The sequence below is a fragment of the Nerophis lumbriciformis genome, linkage group LG16 (genome assembly GCF_033978685.3).
Source record: "Nerophis lumbriciformis linkage group LG16, RoL_Nlum_v2.1, whole genome shotgun sequence".
Lineage (NCBI taxonomy): Eukaryota > Metazoa > Chordata > Actinopteri > Syngnathiformes > Syngnathidae > Nerophis > Nerophis lumbriciformis.
The window spans coordinates 43,801,344-43,821,772 of record NC_084563.2 but is presented as its reverse complement, the minus strand read 5'-3'; the positions used below and the strand labels follow the sequence as shown (position 1 = coordinate 43,821,772).

Genomic DNA, 20,429 nt, shown 5'->3' with positions numbered 1-20,429 from the left:
GCATCAAGGGTTGGAATTGGGGGTTAAATCACCAAACATGATTCCCAGGCGCGGCGCCGCTGCTGCCCACTGCTCCCCTCACCTCCCAGGGGGTGAACAAGGGGATGGGTCAAATGCAGAGGACAAATTTCATTACACCTAGTGTGTGTGTGACAATCATTGGTACTTTAACTTAACTTTAACTTTACACATACAAACTGTAGCACACAAAAAAGCACATTTAATAAAAAAAACGTTATTATGGTCTTACCTTTACTTAGAAATTAAGTCCATGCGCCGCAACTAAAGCCCTCACTTAAACTTTCCACGTGCAAGATTGAATCTATTTAAAAAAAGTGTAACCGAGGGTTTATAAATGTCGCCTATACTGTATGAAACTACAAAATAATAAACACGGAGGCTCCAGTTTACACAAGGACCACTTTATTTACCTTCTTTCAAAAACCTCCGCAACGTGACATCACTTCCGCTCTTAGCGCCTTCAAAATAAGAGCTCAAGGCATATACTGTATAACAGCGCATAACAGGAACTTAACATCACAAAGAGGAAAGCCCATAAAAATAGGTTACAAAAGTTCCATCCATCCATCCATCTTCTTCCGCTTATCCGAGGTCGGGTCGCGGGGGCAGCAGCCTAAGCAGGGAAGCCCAGACTTCCCTCTCCCCAGCCACATCGTCCAGCTCCTCCCGGGGGACCCCGAGGCGTTCCCAGGCCAGCCGGGAGACATAGTCTTCCCAACGTGTCCTGGGTCTTCCCCGTGGCCTCCTACCGGTCGGACGTGCCCGAAACACCTCCCGAGGGAGGCGTTCGGGTGGCATCCTGACCAGATGCCCGAACCACCTCATCTGGCTCCTCTCGATATGGAGGAGCAGCGGCTTTACTTTGAGATCCCCCCGGATGACAGAGCTTCTCACCCTATCTCTAAGGGAGAGCCCCGCCACCCGGCGGAGGAAACTCATTTCGGCCGCTTGTACCCGTGATCTTGTCCTTTCGGTCATGACCCAAAGCTCATTACCATAGGTGAGGATGGGAACGTAGATCGACCGGTAAATCGAGAGCTTTGCCTTCTGGCTCAGCTCCTTCTTCACCACAACGGATCGATACAGCGTCCGCATTACTGAAGACGCCGCACCGATCCGCCTGTCGATCTCACGATCCACTCTTCCCTCACTCGTGAATAAGCTAGATAAGGTTACAAAAGTTATTTAATAAGAAGCCAAAAAGTGCAAAAACAATAATGTTCGTGTTGGAGGAGTTGTGAATTAGGTACACCTGCAGTCTGCAGGTGTATCTAATGTTGTGTCCCTGCAGTCATTCACAACTCCTCCAACACCAACATTATTGTTTTTGCACTTTTTGGCTTCTTATGAAATAATTTTTTTAAATAGATTCAATCTTGCACGTGGAAAGTTTAAGTGTGGGCTTTAGTTGATATAGCAATTCTACGGCGGGGGTGCAGGAGGCGAGCCTCAGCCAGTGCGTCTTTTGCAGCCGTTTTATGATCGCTCAGCACAAGAAATACTTTACACACATACAGTTGTTGACAAAATACACTGTACATTATATACCTCAGCTAACTAAACTATGGAAATGTATAATATAGTTCATATAGCAATACAGTCTCACTGTACAGCAGGCCAGCAGTTAGCCGAGTCATTGCGCAATCCATGTTGCGGCACTGAGTGACATGCCTCAACTGGCTGCTGTTCACCGCACCGTCTCTTCTCAGTATTTGAACGGCAAATGTGAAAATTCAGCGATTTTGAATAAAAATAATCTAAAACTGGTGAAGTTAAATGGAAAATAACTTTATAGTATAATCACTGGATACATATAACAATTCTTCTTACATTTTTTTTCTTTCCATGATGGCAGGTGAGGCCCTGCCTCATCTGCCTCTATGACAAGATGGCGGCGCCCTGATGGCAGCGGCTTGCAGACGCTCTTGGAAGTGTAGAGCGATTTGGCAAAAATACCCGTCAATTCTGTCTATTTCATGGCTGGCTCACAGCGTGGACACTTCGTGATCAGATACGACCGACAGACGATTCTGGATGTGGATAGATCGGGCCGTTATAGGCTGAAAGATGCGGGTACTTTCGACCTCCTCGCTAGCATGGGGATTCTTCGCTGGCTACATCCAGCGGCCTCTAAAGCAGCGGAGTTAAGTGCCAGCGGGGACCGTCAACGGAAGACACGTAAGCGGTGTGAGCGGAAGCAGAAGCGGGGATGCCGAGCGGGGCTAACAACAAAGCGAAAGGCTAATCCTCAAAGAAGCGCTAGTCCGGGTGAGAAGTTTGTTAAAATAGAACTAGCCAGCGCCAGGCTGGATAATACCTGCACACATAGCAACTATTTTAGAACAATACACAACTCAAAAAATGTTTTTTCTGTGTCAGAAGTAGACATGCACTCTACTGAGGTGGCAAGTTATGATGCGTTCGGTTTATCACAACATCAAGCAAACAATCGGAAAATTCCCATCATATCAATTCCTAGATATGGTCGAAATTATTTAAAGTGCACTACACATAATAAACACAACATTATTAATATTGCTACTACGGATAATTTCAACAAAAACTCCTCAAAACAGCCCAATACCTATAATATGGGCTTCTTAAACATAAGATCATTATCTTCCAAAACGCTATTAGTTAATGAGGTCATTAGAGACAATAATCTTGACGTTATTGGTCTCGCCGAGACCTGGCTCAAACCAGACGATTTCTTTGCGCTGGGTGAGGCGTCTCCTCCTGGCTATGCGGGAGCGCATATTGCCCGTCCCATTAAAAGGGGTGGGGGAGTTGCACTCATACACAATAAAAACTTTAATCTTACCCCGAACCTAAATAATAAATATAACTCGTTTGAGATGCTTACTATGAGGTTTGTCACACCGCTGCCTCTCCACCTGGCTGTTATCTACCGCCCCCCAGGACCCAATTCGGACTTCATCAGTGAATTTTCAGAGTTCGTTGCTGATTTAGTGACGCACGCCGACAATATAATCATAATGGGGGACTTTAATATCCATATGAATACCCCATCGGACCCTCAGTGCATGGCGCTCCAGACTATAATTGATAGCTGTGGTCTTACACAAATAATAAATGAACCTACGCATCGCAACGGAAATACGATAGATCTAGTGCTGGTCAGGGGTGTCACCACCTCCAAAGTTACGATACTCCCGTATACTAAAGTAATGTCCGATCATTACCTTATAAAATTTGAAGTCCTGACTCATTGTCAACAAACTAATAATAATAACTAGTATAGCAGCCGCAACATTAATGCTGCCACAACGATGACTCTTGCTGGCCTACTGCCTTCGGTAATGGCACCATTCCCAAATTATGTCGGCTCTATTGATAACCTCACTAACAACTTTAACGACGCCCTGCGCGACACCATTGATAGTATAGCACCGCTAAAGCTTAAAAGAGCCCCTAAAAGGCGCACCCCATGGTTTACAGAAGAAACTAGAGCCCTTAAATTATCATGTAGAAAGCTGGAACGCAAATGGCGCGCTACTAAACTTGAGGTTTTCCATCAAGCATGGAGTGATAGTTTAATAACTTATAAACACATGCTTACCCTAGCTAAAGCTAAATATTACTCAAATCTCATCCACCTCAACAAAAATGATCCGAAATTTTTGTTTAGTACAGTAGCATCGCTAACCCAACAAGGGACTCCTCCCAGTAGCTCCACCCACTCAGCAGATGATTTTATGAATTTCTTTAATAAGAAAATTGAACTCATTAGAAAGGAGATTAAAGACAATACATAGCAGCTACAACTGGGTTCTATTAACACAGATACGACTGTATCTACGAAGGATACCGCCCTCCAAAATAGTTTCTCTCTCTTTGATGAAATAACACTAGAGGAATTGTTAAGATGTGTCAATGGGACAAAACAAACAACATGTTTACTTGACCCATTTCCTAGGAAACTTATTAAGGAGCTTTTTGTATTATTAGGTCCATCAGTGCTAAATATTATAAACTTATCACTTTCCTCTGGCACTGTTCCACTAGCATTCAAAAAAGCGGTTATTCATCCTTTGCTCAAAAGACCTAACCTCGATCCTGACCTCATGGTAAACTACCGGCCGGTGTCCCACCTTCCGTTTATCTCGAAAATCCTCGAAAAAATTGTCGCACAGCAGCTAAATGAACACTTAATGTCTAACAATCTCTGTGAACCTTTTCAATCCGGTTTCAGGGCAAATCACTCTACGGAGACAGCCCTCGCAAAAATTACTAATGATCTACTGCTAACGATGGATTCTGATGCATCATCTATGTTGCTGCTTCTTGATCTTAGCGCTGCTTTCGATACCGTCGATCATAACATTTTATTAGAGCGTATCAAAACACGTATTGGTATGTCAGACTTAGCCTTGTCGTGGTTTAACTCTTATCTTACTGACAGGATGCAGTGCGTCTCCCATAACAATGTGACCTTGGACTATGTTAAGGTAACGTGCGGAGTCCCCCAAGGTTCGGTTCTTGGCCCTGCACTCTTTAGTATTTACATGTTGCCGCTAGGCGACATCATACGCAAATACGGTGTTAACTTTCATTGCTATGCTGATGACACCCAACTCTACATGCCCCTAAAGCTGACCAACACGCCGGATTGTAGTCAGCTGGAGGCGTGTCTTAATGAAATTAAACAATGGATGTCCGCTAACTTCTTGCAACTCAACACTAAGAAAACGGAAATGCTGATTATCGGTCCTGCTAAACACGGACATTTATTTGATAATACCACCTTAACATTTGACAACCAAACAATTACACAAAGCGACTCAGTAAAGAATCTGGGTATTATCTTCCACCCAACTCTCTCCTTTGAGTCACACATTAAGAGTGTTACTAAAACGGCCTTCTTTCATCTCCGTAATATCGCTAAAATTCGTTCCATTTTGTCCACTAGCGACGCTGAGATCATTATTCATGCGTTCGTTACGTCTCGTCTCGATTACTGTAACGTATTATTTTCGGGTCTCCCTATGTCTAGCATTAAAAGATTACAGTTGGTACAAAATGCGGCTTCTAGACTTTTGACAAGAACAAGAAAGTTTGATCATATTACGCCTATACTGGCTCACCTGCACTGGCTTCCTGCGCACTTAAGATGCGACTTTAAGGTTTTACTACTTACGTATAAAATACTACACGGTCTAGCTCCAGCCTATCTTGCCGATTGTATTGTACCATATGTCCCGGCAAGAAATATGCGTTCAAAGAACTCCGGCTTATTAGTGATTCCCAGAGCCCAAAAAAAGTCTGCGGGCTGTAGAGCGTTTTCTATTCGGGCTCCAGCACTATGGAATGCCCTCCCGGTAACAGTTAGAGATGCTACCTCAGTAGAAACATTTAAGTCCCATCTCAAAACTCATTTGTATACTCTAGCCTTTGAATAGCCCCCCTTTTTTTTAGACCAGTTGATCTGCCGTTTCTTTTCTTTTCTCCTCTGCTCCCCCCTATCCCTTGTGGAAGGGGAGACACACAGATCCGGTGGCCATGGATGGGGTGCTGGCTGTCCGGGGTCGGGACCCGGGGTGGACCGCTCGCCTGTATATCGGTTGGGAACATCTCTGCGCTGCTGACCCGTCTCCGCTCGGGATGGTTTCCTGCTGACCCCACTGTGGACTGGACTCTTACTGTTATGCTGGATCCACTATGGACTGGACTCTCACAATAATATGTTAGACCCACTCGACATCCATTGCATTCGGTCTCCCTAGAGACATATGCGGTCCTCTCCAAGGTTTCTCATAGTCATTCACATCGACGTCCCACTGGGGTGAGTTTTTCCTTGCCCTTATGTGGGCTATACCGAGGATGTCGTTGTGGCTTGTGCAGCCCTTTGAGACACTTGTGATTTAGGGCTATATAAATAAACATTGATTGATTGATTGATTGATAGTGACTGCACGTCACTGGTTTCTATATATATTTATTGTGAGAAATCATTAAGATGGTCAGTGTTTCTACAAAGATAAATATCATTAATTATTAATAATAACAGAGTTAAAGGTAAATTGAGCAAATTGGCTATTTCTGGCAATCTATTTAAGTGTGTATCAAACTGGTAGCCCTTCGCATTAATCAGTACCCAAGAAGTGGTTTCAAAAAGGTTGGTGACCCCTGCACTACGCCATACCGCCCCTACGTGTGACCAGTAGATGGCAGTCAAACATAAGAGACAGGTCTCAAGTAAACAACACCAACAATTTAATGTCCCATTGGAAATATAGAACATGACACAAAAATATATCAAAATGTTTTAGTAGTAAATATTTTAGTGCCAGTTCTTACTTATATATGTCAATAAACTCGCCATGAAAGCACTAAAACATACCGGCGTAGTGAGTTTACATTATTCACGTTCATGACAACCTGTTTTCCAAAATATAACAGGATAATGCATACATTTATCATTTGTTTTCAAAACGCTTACAAAAAGTGGGACCCCAAAAAATGTACCGTGGGAACCCATTTCTATGACTTAATGGGGTCCTTGGGACCCCATTTTGAAGATTCCTAGCGCCAACATTGTGTTATTCACAAACCTAATTAGTGCAGCAACGTATACATTATCACACAACTAGTGAACGAATTAATACATTTAGAATATGTTGAGGGCCAATAAAAAAAACTAACCACAGGACTTTACAATAGACGCCATTTCACACACGTCAACTACAGAGCGGAGTTATATAAAATTAAACACACAAAATTAATTGATTTAAAAGAGTACCTAAACCGAACGCTTATTACTTACCAGAATCTTCTACCAGGAAGGAAAGTCCCTTGACGATAAGAAGCATACCGGCGAACAAACATATTTGTACTACTAACAACTCCTTCCGCCTTTTCCTCCTCGCTTTCGCCTTCTTCTGGTTCACCTGCGCCGGCACACTCATCTCCTCGTCCCCGGCTGGCACCTCCATCGTGTCTCGGTGCTCTGATGGTCGCTCTGGTCTGAGGAGGAGGGATGGGTCGTTGGCGGACGATCAAAAGTTTAGACACGGCTCTTTGACGTCACGAGGCATTTTTGTTTTCCTGTTGAAAACGCACGCCATAAAACATTCTTTAAAAAAGGCATAACAATGTGAATATACATTTAAAACAAATATGTTATTATTAAGTATAGTATCAACACACACTTTATTTCTTAGATATTTTGTTTTTGTTGAGAATTTTCTTTTTTTTAAATTTCCCTACTCCTTTTAGTCACTCTTTCTTTAATAAAAAGGGAATCTAGCAAAAAAAAATAAAAAATAGAAAACGCACTCGATAGATTAGTACGTGCGGACACAAGTGATGGAGATATAGACTCTTTCAGGGGATTCGGTTCTTTTTGCTCGGCTCTTTTCAGCTGCAAAACGGCTCAGGTTGTTGCTGTAGCTTAAATTGATGCACGACAAAAATATGCATAAAACACATTTCTAATATAAAAACATGTAAATGTGAATTATGTTCATGAAAAATATTGCCACAGAAAACGAATTATGAAATTCAATCACATAAAAAGGTCGATGTGGATTTTTAGGTACTATTTACACAGAAAAAAACACTATGCCAAGAAAACCGTAAATCGAATATTAAATGTATTGTGTAAAATTAATTGGAACACAATTGTTTTACTCACCTTTCCAGCATCCATCCATCCATCCATCTTCTTCCGCTTATCCGAGGTCGGGTCGCGGGGGCAGCAGCCTAAGCCCAGACTTCCCTCTCCCCAGCCACTTCATCCAGCTCTTCCTGTGGGACCCCGAGGCGTTCCCAGGCCAGCCGGGAGACATAGTCTTCCCAACGTGTCCTGGGTCTTCCCCGCGGCCTCCTACCGGTCGGACGTGCCCTAAACACCTCCTTAGGGAGGCGTTCGGGTGGCATCCTGACCAGATGCCCGAACCACCTCCTCTGGCTCCTCTCGATGTGGAGGAGCAGCGGCTTTACTTTGAGTTCCCCCCGGATGGCAGAACTTCTCACCCTATCTCTAAGGGAGAGCCCCGCCACCCGGCGGAGGAAACTCATTTCGGCCGCTTGTACCCGTGATCTTGTCCTTTCGGTCATAACCCAAAGCTCATGACCATAGGTGAGGATGGGAACGTAGATCGACCGGTAAATTGAGACCTTTGCCTTCCGTCTCAGCTCCTTCTTCACCACAACGGATCGATACAGCGTCCGCATTACTGAAGACGCCGCACTGATCCGCCTGTCGATCTCACGATCCAGTCTTCCCTCACTCGTGAACAAGACTCCAAGGTACTTGAACTCCTCCACTTGGGGCAAGATCTCCTCCCCAACCCGGAGATGGCACTCCACCCTTTTCCGGGCGAGAACCATGGACTCGGACTTGGAGGTGCTGATTCTCATCCCAGTCGCTTCACACTCAGCTGCGAACCGATCCAGTGAGAGTTGAAGATCCTGGCCAGATGAAGCCATCAGGACCACATCATCTGCAAAAAGCAGAGACCTAATCCTGCAGCCACCAAACCAGATCCCCTCAACGCCTTGACTGCGCCTAGAAATTCTGTCCATAAAAGTTATGAACAGAATCGGTGACAAAGGCCAGCCTTGGCGGAGTCCAACCCTCACTGGAAACGTGTCCGACTTACTGCCGGCAATGCGGACCAAGCTCTGGCACTGAGCATACAGGGAGCAGACTGCCACAATCAGACAGTCCGATACCCCATACTCCCTGAGCACTCCCCACAGGACTTCCCGAGGGACACGGTCGAATGCCTTCTCCAAGTCCACAAAACACATGTACACTGGTTGGGCAAACTCCCATGCACCCTCAAGGACCCTGCCGATAGTATAGAGCTGGTCCACATATCCACGACCAGGACGAAAACCACACTGTTCCTCCTGAATCCGAGGTTCGACTATCCGGCGTGGCCTCCTCTCCAGTACACCCGAATAGACCTTACCGGGAAGGCTGAGGAGTGTGATCCCACGATAGTTAGAACACACCCTCCGGTTCCCCTTCTTAAAGAGAGGAACCACCACCCCGGCCGGTCTGCCAATCCAGAGGTACCGTCCCCGATGTCCACGCGATGCTGCAGAGTCTTGTCAACCAAGACAGTCCCACAGCATCCAGAGCCTTAAGGAACTCCGGGCGGATCTCATCCACCCCCGGGGCCTTGCCACCGAGGAGCTTTTTAACTAAAGTTAAAGTTAAAGTAAAGTTAAAGTACCAATGATTGTCACACACACACTAGGTGTGGCGAAATTATTCTCTGCATTTGACCCATCACCCTTGATCACCCCCTGGGAGGTGAGGGGAGCAGTGGGCAGCAGCGGTGGCTGCGCCCGGGAATCATTTTTGGTGATTTAACCCCCAATTCCAACCCTTGATACTGAGTGCCAAGCAGGGAGGTAATGGGTCCCATTTTTATAGTCTTTGGTATGACTCGGCCGGGGTTTGAACCCACAACCTACCGATCTCAGGGCGGACACTCTAACCACTAGGCCACCTCAGCAACCTCAGCCCCAGAAATAGGAGAGCCCACCACAGACTCCACAGGCACTGCTTCCTCATAGGAAGACGTGTTGGTGGGATTGAGGAGGTCTTCGAAGTATTCCCTCTACCGATCCACAACATCCGCAGTCGAGGTCAGCAGAACACCATCCTCGCCATACACGGTGTTGATAGTGCACTGCTTCACCTTCCTGAGGCGGCGGATGGTGGTCCAGAATTGCTTCGAAGCCGTCTGGAAGTCGCTTTCCATGGCTTCCCCGAACTCCTCCCATGTCCGAGTTTTTGCCTTTGCGACCGCTGAAGCCGCACACCGCTTGGCCTGTCGGTACCTGTCCGCTGCCTCAGGAGTCCTATGAGCCAAAATAACCCGATAGGACTCCTTCCTCAGCTTGACGGCATCCCTCACCGCCGGTGTCCACCAACGGGTTCTAGGATTACCGTCACGACAAGCACCAACTACCTTGCGGCCACAGCTCCAATCAGCCGCCTCGACAATAGAGGCGCGGAACATGGTCCATTCGGACTCAATGTCCAGCACCTCCCTCGTGACATGTTCAAAGTTCTTCCGGAGGTGGGAATTGAAACTCTCTCTGACAGGAGACTCTGCCAGACGTTCCCAGCAAACCCTCACAATGCGTTTGGGCCTGCCAGGTCTGTCCGGCATCCTCCCCCACCATCGCAGCCAACTCACCACCAGGTGGTGATCGGTAGAAAGCTCCGCCCCTCTCTTCACCCGAGTGTCCAAAACATGAGGCCGCAAATCCGATGACACAACTACAAAGTCGATCGTGGAACTGCGGCCTAGGGTGTCCTGGTGCCAAGTGCACATATGGACACCCTTATGTTTGAACATGGTGTTCGTTATGGACAATCTGTGACAGGCACAAAAGTCCAATAACAAAACACCGCTCGGGTTCAGATCCGGGCAGCCATTCTCCCCAATCACGCCTCTCCAGGTTTCACTGTCGCCGCCAACATGAGCATTGAAGTCCCCCAGTAGAACGAGGAAATCACCCGCGGGAGCACTCTCAAGTACTCCCTCGAGTGAATCCAAAAAGGGTGGGTACTCTGAGCTGCTGTTTGGCGCGTAAGCGCAAACCACAGTCAGGACCCGTTCCCCCACCCGAAGGCAGAGGGAAGCTACCCTCTCGTCCACCGGGTTGAACTCCAACGTGCAGGCTCTGAGCCGGGGGGAAACAAGAATTGCCACCCCAGCCCGTCGCCTCTCACTGCCGGCAACGCCAGAGTGGAAGAGAGTCCAGCCCCTTTCGAGAGAACTGGTTCCAGAGCCCTTGCTGTGCGTCGAAGTGAGTCTGACTATATCTAGCCGGAACTTCTCCACCTCGCGCACTAGCTCAGGCTCCTTCCCCCCCAGCGAGGTGACGTTCCACGTCCCAAGAGCTAGCTTCTGTAGCCGAGGATCGGACCGCCAAGTGCCCTGCCTTCGGCTGCCGCCCAGCTCACATCGCACCCGACCTCTATGACCCCTGCTATGGGTGGTGAGCCCATTGGAGGCCTTTCAAGCATGTGGTCTTCAATTATGTACTTTACCTAGTCCTACTGTAGTCATGAAAATGTGTAACCTTCACCTCCCTTTTTTTCTGAACGTAAACACATTCTGAACCGTACATTTTTACTAATTACATGCATTTTTTCTTATGTGAAAAGAGTGAAAAGACATGATATCTGATTAAAGAGTTGTCTTTAAGAGGTGGATCGTTCACAAATAACCCATCACCAGTCAATATTTTAGTTTTTTTATTTTAGAAATCTGTTTGGAATTGGGCATATTAGAGCCTACCTCAGCTGCATCCGGGCGGTAGGCGGGGTACACCCTGGACAAGTCGCCACCTCAAATGTTAATTAATTTTATTTGGGATTGCAATGTAGGGAAAATCTGCCGTTCAAATTTAGAGAGGGTAAAAAAAAAAAAGGCTGGCAAACTACCAGATATACACTATATTGCCAAAAGTATTTGGCCACCCATCCAAATGATCAGACTCAGGTGTCCTCATCACTTGGTCCGGCCACAGGTGTGTACAATCAAGCACTTAGGCGTGGAGACTGTTTCTACAAACATTTGTGAAAGAATGTGTTGGGATGCCACCTGTGCAACAAATCCAGTCGTGAAATTTCCTCGCTCCTAAATATTCCAAAGTCAACTGTCGGCTTTATTATAAGAAAATGAAAGAGTTTGGGAACAACAGCAACTCAGCCACGAAGCGGTAGGCCACGTAAACTGACAGAGAGGGGTCAGCGGATGCTGAAGCGCATAGTGCAAAGACTTTCTGCACAGTCAGTTGCTACAGAGCTCCAAACTTCATGTGACCTTCCAATTAGCCCACATACAGTACGCAGAGAGCTTCATGGAATGGGTTTCCATGGCCGAGCAGCTGCATCTAAGCCAGACCAGGGCAAATTAAGGCCCGGGGGCCACATGCCGCCCGTTGAGCTTTTCAATCTGGCCCGCCGGACATTCCCCAATAACTTTTTTAGTTCTTTAAGATGGAAAGTGTAGCTGTCATTGTGAGGTGTAGTGATGTTTTAAAATTACCGTTAGTCTTGAACTATACAACGTATTTCGATGGTTGGAATCTGCACTTTTGCATGATATACTAGTTACTAGTGTTGTCCTGATCCCAATATTATTTCGATACTTTTCTAAATAAAGGGGACCAGAAAAAATTGCATTATTGGCTTTATTTTAACAAAAAATCTTAGGGTGTGGCGGACCGGTACTTTTCAGAGGCGGTATGGTACCGAATATGTTTCATTAGTATCGCGGTACTATACTAATACCCGTATACCGTACAACCCTACTAGTTACTATGGCAATCTACGTCACAGCAGGTCAGATGAGGCACCAAGCAGCGTGGGTGGGGAGCGTTTCCACAGAGTGTTTCCAGAGTGACCAGCCTGAAATGCGAGTGTCAGGCACATACGTGGAAGGAGATTTTTACAACAACGTTCTAAAGCTTAGTGATGTATCAGATGTATCAGATTGTAGATGTGTTTTGTTTTTTTACCCTTTGCGTTCATATTTCGCGGTGTTTGTTGCATTTTTGTTGCATTTGCCTTGATTGTAAAATATGTCGTTTGAGAGGGGGTGTGACGTTCATATGTGCTCAATATTCAGGGTTTTATCGTTCATAGAAACATTTAAAATTCCATTCTGTTTTTAAGGCGGTCTGTCGTAACATTTTTAGCATTCAATCAGACTTTATTGTAAGGTTTTGTATTTGTTTTTCTAAAAATAGATATACCGGCCCCCAGGCACATTTTTTTCCCTAAATTTGGCCCCCGAGTCAAAATAATTGCCCAGGCCTGATCTAAGCCATACATCACCAAGTCCAATGCAAAGCGTGGGATGCAGTGGTGTAAAGCACGTCGCCACTGGACTCTAGAGCAGTGGAGACGCCTTCTCTGGAGTGATGAATCACGCTTTTCCATCTGGCAATCTGATGGACCAGTCTGGGTTTGGAGGTTGCCAGGAGAACGCTACATTTCGGACTGCATTGTGCGGAGTGTGAAATTTTGTAGAGGAGGAATTATGGTGTGGGGTTGTTTTTCAAAAGTTGGGCTTGGCCCCTTAGTTCCAGTGAAAGGAACACACTCCACAACCTTGTGGACAGCATTCCCAGAATAGGGTTGACTGGCCTGCACAGAGTCCTGACCTGAACCCGATAGAACATCTTTAGGATGAATTAGAACGGAGACTGAGAGCCAGGCCTTCTCGACCAACATCAGTGTGTGACCTCACCAATGCGCTTTTGGAAGAATGGTGGAAAATTCCTATAAACCCACTCCGCAACCTTGTGGACAGCCTTCCCAGAAGAGTTGAAGCTGTAATAGCTGCAAAAGGTGGACGACTATGAAATAGAAATGGGATGGCACTTCAAGTTCATATGTGAGTCAAGGCAATTTAGTGTATTTGGGTCACATCCTCTCTTTCCGAGACTCCTCACATCCCAGCGAGTACACCTCCTCTCCCTGTCTCCACCACATCGTAGAGGAAACTCAGCCGAGCACAATTTGTGAGTAGAAGTGGGAAAGGGAATTTGTAGAATAGCTCGCTGACATCAGAAACGACTACAGAGGCAAAATGAGAACAATGCGGATGATTCAGATGACGATACTCAAAAGGGAAAATAACGATCCAAGCAACGTATTTTCTCAATGACACATTTATAAAGTAGGAAAATGCACATATCAACTTATAAATATGTTTTTGTGTGAGACAAGCCCGACTTTATTTCCATTACAGTGCACGGGCTCGAAAATCGATGTCTTGGTATTGTCCGAAATACCAACAAAAGCATGCAGGTTATCTGAGGTGCATTCACATCTTGCTGAGATTGGACTAGTGCCTTTATTTATTTGACAAACTTATGTTTGATTGCACTGGCAATTAAAAACGAGCTGCAGTGAAGTTCAATGTGGATGACAAGCTAATTACTGTGGACAACTGGCCTGCGAAATCACATTAGTGCTAATTCTCCCGGGGGACATTTGTGTCACTTATTCAGCAAATAAAACGACAGTAAAATATACAAGAGGAAAGCCAGACGGTAGAGTAAGAGTAAACAAAAACCTACATGGTGCATACATAAATACATACCATTTCCTCTCAGAAACCCCAATTATAACCAAGATTTGAGGGTTCAGGTCATCTCTGCAAATTGGTTTGCACCAAGTCATTAAGGTTTATCACTCGAGGGAGGAAAAACAGGCCAACCGGAGATTGATCTTCTGGGAAAAGTGGAAGAAATCTCGCTGATTTCCACATACTGTAGGACGGTCCTTTCGGACAAATCTTAACTTGTCATTTTCGTTGTGATCTGCAGGAGACAAAACAGAACATAAATGGTTCTAAATGGTACAAAAAGTTGCCTTTTCTGTTGGAAGATCACTGTACTGACTGGGGCCCTCAATCATAGAGATGTTCTGATGGGCTTTGCTTCCAAGAGCTTCCACGTACAACAAGTAATGAACACAGGTAAAGAAACCGGTTTTAAATAGTTTAAGCATCAAATTGTGGATCCCTTTTGAAAAATTGTTTTTAATGTGAGTAGAATTATCATTTAAAATTCATGTTTTATGCTCCAACCTGTTAGACAGGGGGTGGGCAATTAATTTTTACCGGGGGCCGCATGAGCAACCCGAGCACTGCTGGATGGCCACACCGACAATATTTCAATTAAATTTCGCTCAAATTATTTTTGATATACCGTAAGATAAATAATAATAATAATATTTTCATTTAACCTTGTTACGACTTGGCGAGAATGAGGACTCAGGTGCAGAAGGGGAACAATTGACACAGGCTTTATTTAAACAGTTTTCTTTGAAATCTCTTTGAACAGAGTGATTAAAACAAAGCGGCTACAAATCCTAGCTTTGATACATTAGAGAAACAAAAGACATATAGGCATAAGGCCATAAACAGAAAGTCACTCCATAGGGAGGACAAAGGCAACAGCAAAATTACACACGAATCTAATAACAAAAAAAATCTATGATTAGCTACAAAAAGGTAAAAAATCATGCAGAGGAGACTAGAAACTATAAACAGAAAGTACGCTACAAAGAGCTGATATAACTACAAACTAAAGCGCTCCAAGAGGAGGAAAAAAGGAAGGCAAGGCACTATGAAATAACACACAAAAAACTTGATCAAAAAACTTTAGCAAACGAAAATCACTCTTTCTCAGAGGAAACAAAGAAATCAATAAATAAGGCGAGGCAATACTTAACAACTTGGTTTGATGCTGTGGACAAAGGCTGGAGGTACGTGACGAGACGATATACTCTGGCACAAGACAAGAGGAGGAAGAGACATTTATACACATGAGGGAGGGTGACACAGGTGGGCACAATCAGGCAATCAGGAGAGACATCAGACCAGTGAAACGGGAGGAAGGGCAAGTGACCTGAAATGAGAGGGAGAGTTAACCTTTCAAAATAAAACAGGAAATGACAAGACAACATGAAACCAGACGAAACCCAGACAAGACTTCACCCAGGTGTGACAAACCTAACTTATCTTTATACAAACGCAGATGGCTTTTGATGGTTTTATTTTTAACACTTTCTTACACAACACTTCCTGATGTATAATACAATGCAAAAATTTCAATTTCTGTCACTTTATCCTGCATTCTCTTTGTTGTGAACGTATCACGCCTGTAAGGTGATTGGCGAAGAAGGAGGAAGCGTTGCTGTTGCGGAAATGAGGAGTGAGGGTAGACGTGCGTGTGGAAGGAACGAGATAAGTTGAGCTGTGTTAGTATAGGTTGCTCAATAAAAGTTTAAAAAGTGCGTCAGACTTGGTGTGCACTTCTTCTGGACGCTACAATTGGTGTCAGAAGTGGGATGAAATGCCTCCCAGCGTGCCAAGCAGCGTGCGCTGCACCTGTAGACGCTGCCTCTCTCCTTCCTCCCTCTCTCTCTCTGCGACAAGCTCCTCAAGTCCGGGATTCACACAGACATCTGCAGTCGCTGCCGGCACCTTAAGTCCCCACTCAATGTCTTGTCCTCCCGTTCAATCTGGACAAAGTCGCCAGGAAACATTGTGGCACGTACCTCCCGATGACGTAGCAGGCTGAGCACACAAGCAGCGCAGTATGCTCACACAAGCAGCGGCAGTATGCGCAAAGTTTGACTTCTGACACCAAGTGTAGCGTCCAGAAGAAGTGCACACCAAGTCTGACGCTCTCTTTAAACTTTTATTGAGCAACCTATACTAACACAGCTCAACTTATCTCGTTCCTTCCTATCCTCACTCCTCATTTCCGCAACTCAAGAACACATCAACTTCAGCAGGTCGTTACACTATATTCTTTAAACACAGCAACATGTGTACCACAAATTAAGCACACGGCTTTACCTTTCATTTCTATAAAGAAATACTTGGCAGTCCATGTCTTGTTGAAAACACGCCATTCGTCATCAAATTTTCTTTTTTTAGCGTCCCAGGGATAACCGTGCATCACTTGTCGCTGTGCACCTTCACTCAAAGGTTACACACGGACATACGCCCATAAATAACACTTTTCAAAATAAAAGCAGCACAGTTGTATTGCACGCACGACATAGATGTTTTTTTAAATTTATTTTGTAATTTGTGATTGCCGCTGTTCACATTCACTCACAATCACGCACGAGCATACGTCCACACAGAAGTAATACAAATAACGCTTTTCAAAACAAAAGCAGCACCGTTGTATTGCACACTCGAGATAGATACTTTTTAAAATGTATTTTGTAATTTATGATTGGCCTCATGTGGGCCGGACAGGAACGTACAAAGGGCCGGATGTGGCCCGCGGGCCGCAGAATGCCCAGGTCTGTGTTAGACAATGACATTAGGTTGAGAGACACTATATTGCCAAAAGTCGGTCCACCTTTTGCAGCTATTACAGCTTCAACTCTTCTGGGAAGGCTGTCCACAAGGTTGCGGAGTATGTTTATAGGAATTCTCGACCATTCTTCCAAAAGCGCATTGGTGAGGTCACACACTGATGTTGGTCGAGAAGGCCCGGCTCTCAGTCTCCGTTCTAATTCATCCCAAAGGTGTTCTATTTGGTTCAGGTCAAGACTCTGTGCAGGCCAGTCAAGTTCATCCACACCAGACTTCGTCATCCATGTCTTTATGGACCTTGCTTTGTGCACTGATGCACAGAGTCGTGTTGGAAGAGAAAGGGGCCCACTCCAAACTGTTCCCACAAGGTCGGGAGAATGGAATTGTCCAAAATGTTTTGGTATCCTGGAGCATTCAAAGTTCCTTTCACTGGAACTAAGGGGCCAAGCCCAACTCCTGAAAAACAACCCCACACCATAAATCCTCCCCACACAATGCAGTCCGAAATGTACCGTTCTCCTGGCAACCTCCAAACCCAGACTGGTGCATCAGATTGCCAGATGGAAAAGTGTGATTTATCACTCCAGAGAAGGCGTCTCCACTGCTCTAGAGTCCAGTGGCGACGTGCTTTACACCACTGCATCCCACGCTTTGCATTGGACTTGGTGATGTACGACTTAGATGCAGCTGCTTGGCCATGGAAACCCATTCCATGAAGCTCTCTGCGTACTGTACGTGGGCTAATTGGAAGGTCACATGAAGTTTGGAGCTCTGTAGCAACTGAAAGTCTTTGCACTATGCGCTTCAGCATCCGCTGACCCCTCTCTTTCAGCTTACGTGGACTACCACTTAGTGGCTGAGTTGCTGTTGTTCCCAAACTTTTCCATTTTCTTCTAATAAAGCCGACAGTTGACTTTGGAATATTTAGGAGCGAGGAATATTCACGACTGGATTTGTTGCACAGGTGGCATCCTATGACAGTTCCACGCTGGAAATCACTGAGAGGGGCCCATTCTTTCACAAATATTTGTAGAAACAGACTCCATGCCTAAGTGCTTGATTTTATACACCTGTGGCCGGGCCAAGGGATTAGGACACCTGAATCTGATCATTTGGATGGGTGGCCAAATACTTTTGGCAATATGGTGTATATTGTGAAAATGTCAACTTATATAGCGTGATCTACTTAGACATTAGTTAAAAAACTGCATAGCCATTAGAAGTGGTCCCCTCCAAGGTTTCTCATTGTCATCCCATTGGGTTGAGTTTGTTCTTGCCCTTATGTGGTATCTGAGCCGAGGATATCGTTGTGGCTTGTGCAGCCCTTTGAGACACTTGTGATTTAGGGCTATATAAGTAAACATTGATTGATTGATTGAATCGTATCTGCAACCACAAATTCTGAATAGAATCGAATCGTTGTTACAACGAATCGTTACACGCCAAACAGCCATGCATAGCCAGGTGTAATCCTCACTATTAGAACTATTTCAGAACACTATTAGAACTAGATTATTGTTTTTATTTTTAATGGAAGACTATATATATTTTATAAGAACATTTAATTAACTTGGAAACATTCACGTATATAAATGCTAGCGCATATCCATGTGACGTTACATTTACCATTTTGTCAGTATACACTACTCAATTTTATAAACTGTTTATTTCTCTTTTAAACCATAGATTCGGCTAATCGTTGAGGATGGGCAAAACCAAATGAATCAGATTTGACTATGAAAATCCTTAGTCCAAGACAGCCCTAATATTTAGAATTTTCTGTGTGTAAAACTCTCATTTTATATATATATATATATATATATATATTATTCTTATTACATAAGAAAAATATGTGTTTTTAATTTAAATTTTTGGGTGTCTGGAACAGATTAAATGGATTTACAGTATTCTGTTTCCGATTGGAAAAACTGTTTCGGATTTCATACGATTCGGTTTTCAACTGCCCGTTTGGAACGGATTACAAACGAAGACCCAGGTACCTCTGTATATGAATACTTTCTCTCCAAATGAATAAACTGGAGGCAAGAATACATAAAGGAAACAGCGTTTCTACACCAGAAAAATCTAAATTAATGCTCTAATGCAGCTTTTAATGCCACCTAAAAAAAAAAGGTAATGCCATGCTCTACTGCAGATAACCATTATATAAAGACAAAAGCTTACAAATGTCTTTATAGACACAATTGCAAGCATTTGACAAAGATAATATTGAATAGTTGAAAACTAACTGTTACTATCTAGTGAATTAGAATTGACTCACAAGACCGTTTCACCTGATAATTTATTTGTATTTATTTATTTCTCTATAGTAATAGCAGCAGCTGACAGTTGTGGCCGTGACAGCAACATTTGACATTGTTAACTGCTGCCTGCCTTTAATGGCCGACTTACGATTAGCTAAAAGCATGTGTGAGTTCACTGCATTGATGCCCATTGAGCAGACTTTGGAGCCTTTTTGCACATGCTGCTGAACGCCTCTCTCGGTTTATCATCGACAAACTTTAACCAGGTTTTAAAAAAGTTAGCCAGCCAGCAACATTTGCTGACATTTGCATTTTCCCACCATGGACTAATTTTCTTGCTTTCCATCCATCCATCCATCCATTTTCTACCGCTTATTCCCTTTGGGGTCGCGGGGGGCGCTGGAGCCTATCTCAGCTACAATCGGGCGGAAGGCGGGGTACACCCTGGACAAGTCGCCACCTCATCGCAGGGCCAACACAGATAGACAGACAACATTCACACTCACATCCACACACTAGGGCCAATTTAGTGTTGCCAATCAACTTATCCCCAGGTGCATGTCTTTGGAAGTGGGAGGAAGCCGGAGTACCCGGAGGGAACCCACGCAGTCACGGGGAGGACATGCAAACTCCACACAGAAAGATCCCGAGCCCGGGATTGAACCCAAGACTACTCAGGACCTTCGTATTGTGAGGCAGATGCACTAACCCCTCTGCCACTGCTTTATAAAATAAATATTAAAGGGGATCTGAACTTTTTTTTTTATTGTTTTGCCTATAATTGACAATCCTTATGTAAGAAAAGTAGACATGTTTTTCCTTTTTTATGCATTCTAAGTTGTGAATAAACAATAGCAAAATCCCAACTATTCTATCTATAAAGTCAATGAGAGCGCCTCCTTTCCGACCAGAAAGCCTTCCAAAAAAGAATTAGTTGATCAATATAACTGACCCAAAAGTAATTTTTTTAAATGTTACACTATATTGCCAAAAGTATTTGGCCATCTGCCTTGACTCACATATGAACTTGAAGTGCCATCCCATTCCTAACCCATAGGATTCAATATGATGTGGATCCACCTTTTGCAGCTATGACAGCTTCAACTCTTCTGGGAAGGCTGTCCACAAGGTTGCGGAGTGTGTTTATAGGAATTGTCCACCATTCTTCCAAAAGCGCATTGGTGAGGTCACACACTGATGTTGGTCGAGAAGGCCTGGCTCTCAGTCTCCGTTCTAATTCATCCCGAAGGTGTTTTATCGGGTTCAGGTCAGGACTCTGTGCAGGCCAGTCAAT

At 44.6% G+C, this 20,429-nt stretch overlaps 2 protein-coding genes across 2 annotated transcripts in view; both read right to left on the bottom strand.

The window, feature by feature from the left end:
• LOC133617285 (sodium/potassium/calcium exchanger 3-like) overlaps positions 1-7,105 on the bottom strand; it is a 129,806-nt gene extending 122,701 nt beyond the window's left edge. The window contains exon 1 of the mRNA XM_061977206.2: positions 6,806-7,105. Within this exon, the coding sequence (XP_061833190.2) occupies positions 6,806-6,974 (169 nt within the window). The 5' untranslated portion in view covers positions 6,975-7,105. The remainder of the gene's footprint in view (positions 1-6,805) is intronic.
• A 6,572-nt stretch (positions 7,106-13,677) lies between these two features.
• dtd1 (D-aminoacyl-tRNA deacylase 1) overlaps positions 13,678-20,429 on the bottom strand; it is a 62,731-nt gene continuing 55,979 nt past the window's right edge. The window contains exon 6 of the mRNA XM_061977209.1: positions 13,678-14,349. The gene's annotated coding sequence lies outside the window, so the exon portion shown is untranslated. The remainder of the gene's footprint in view (positions 14,350-20,429) is intronic.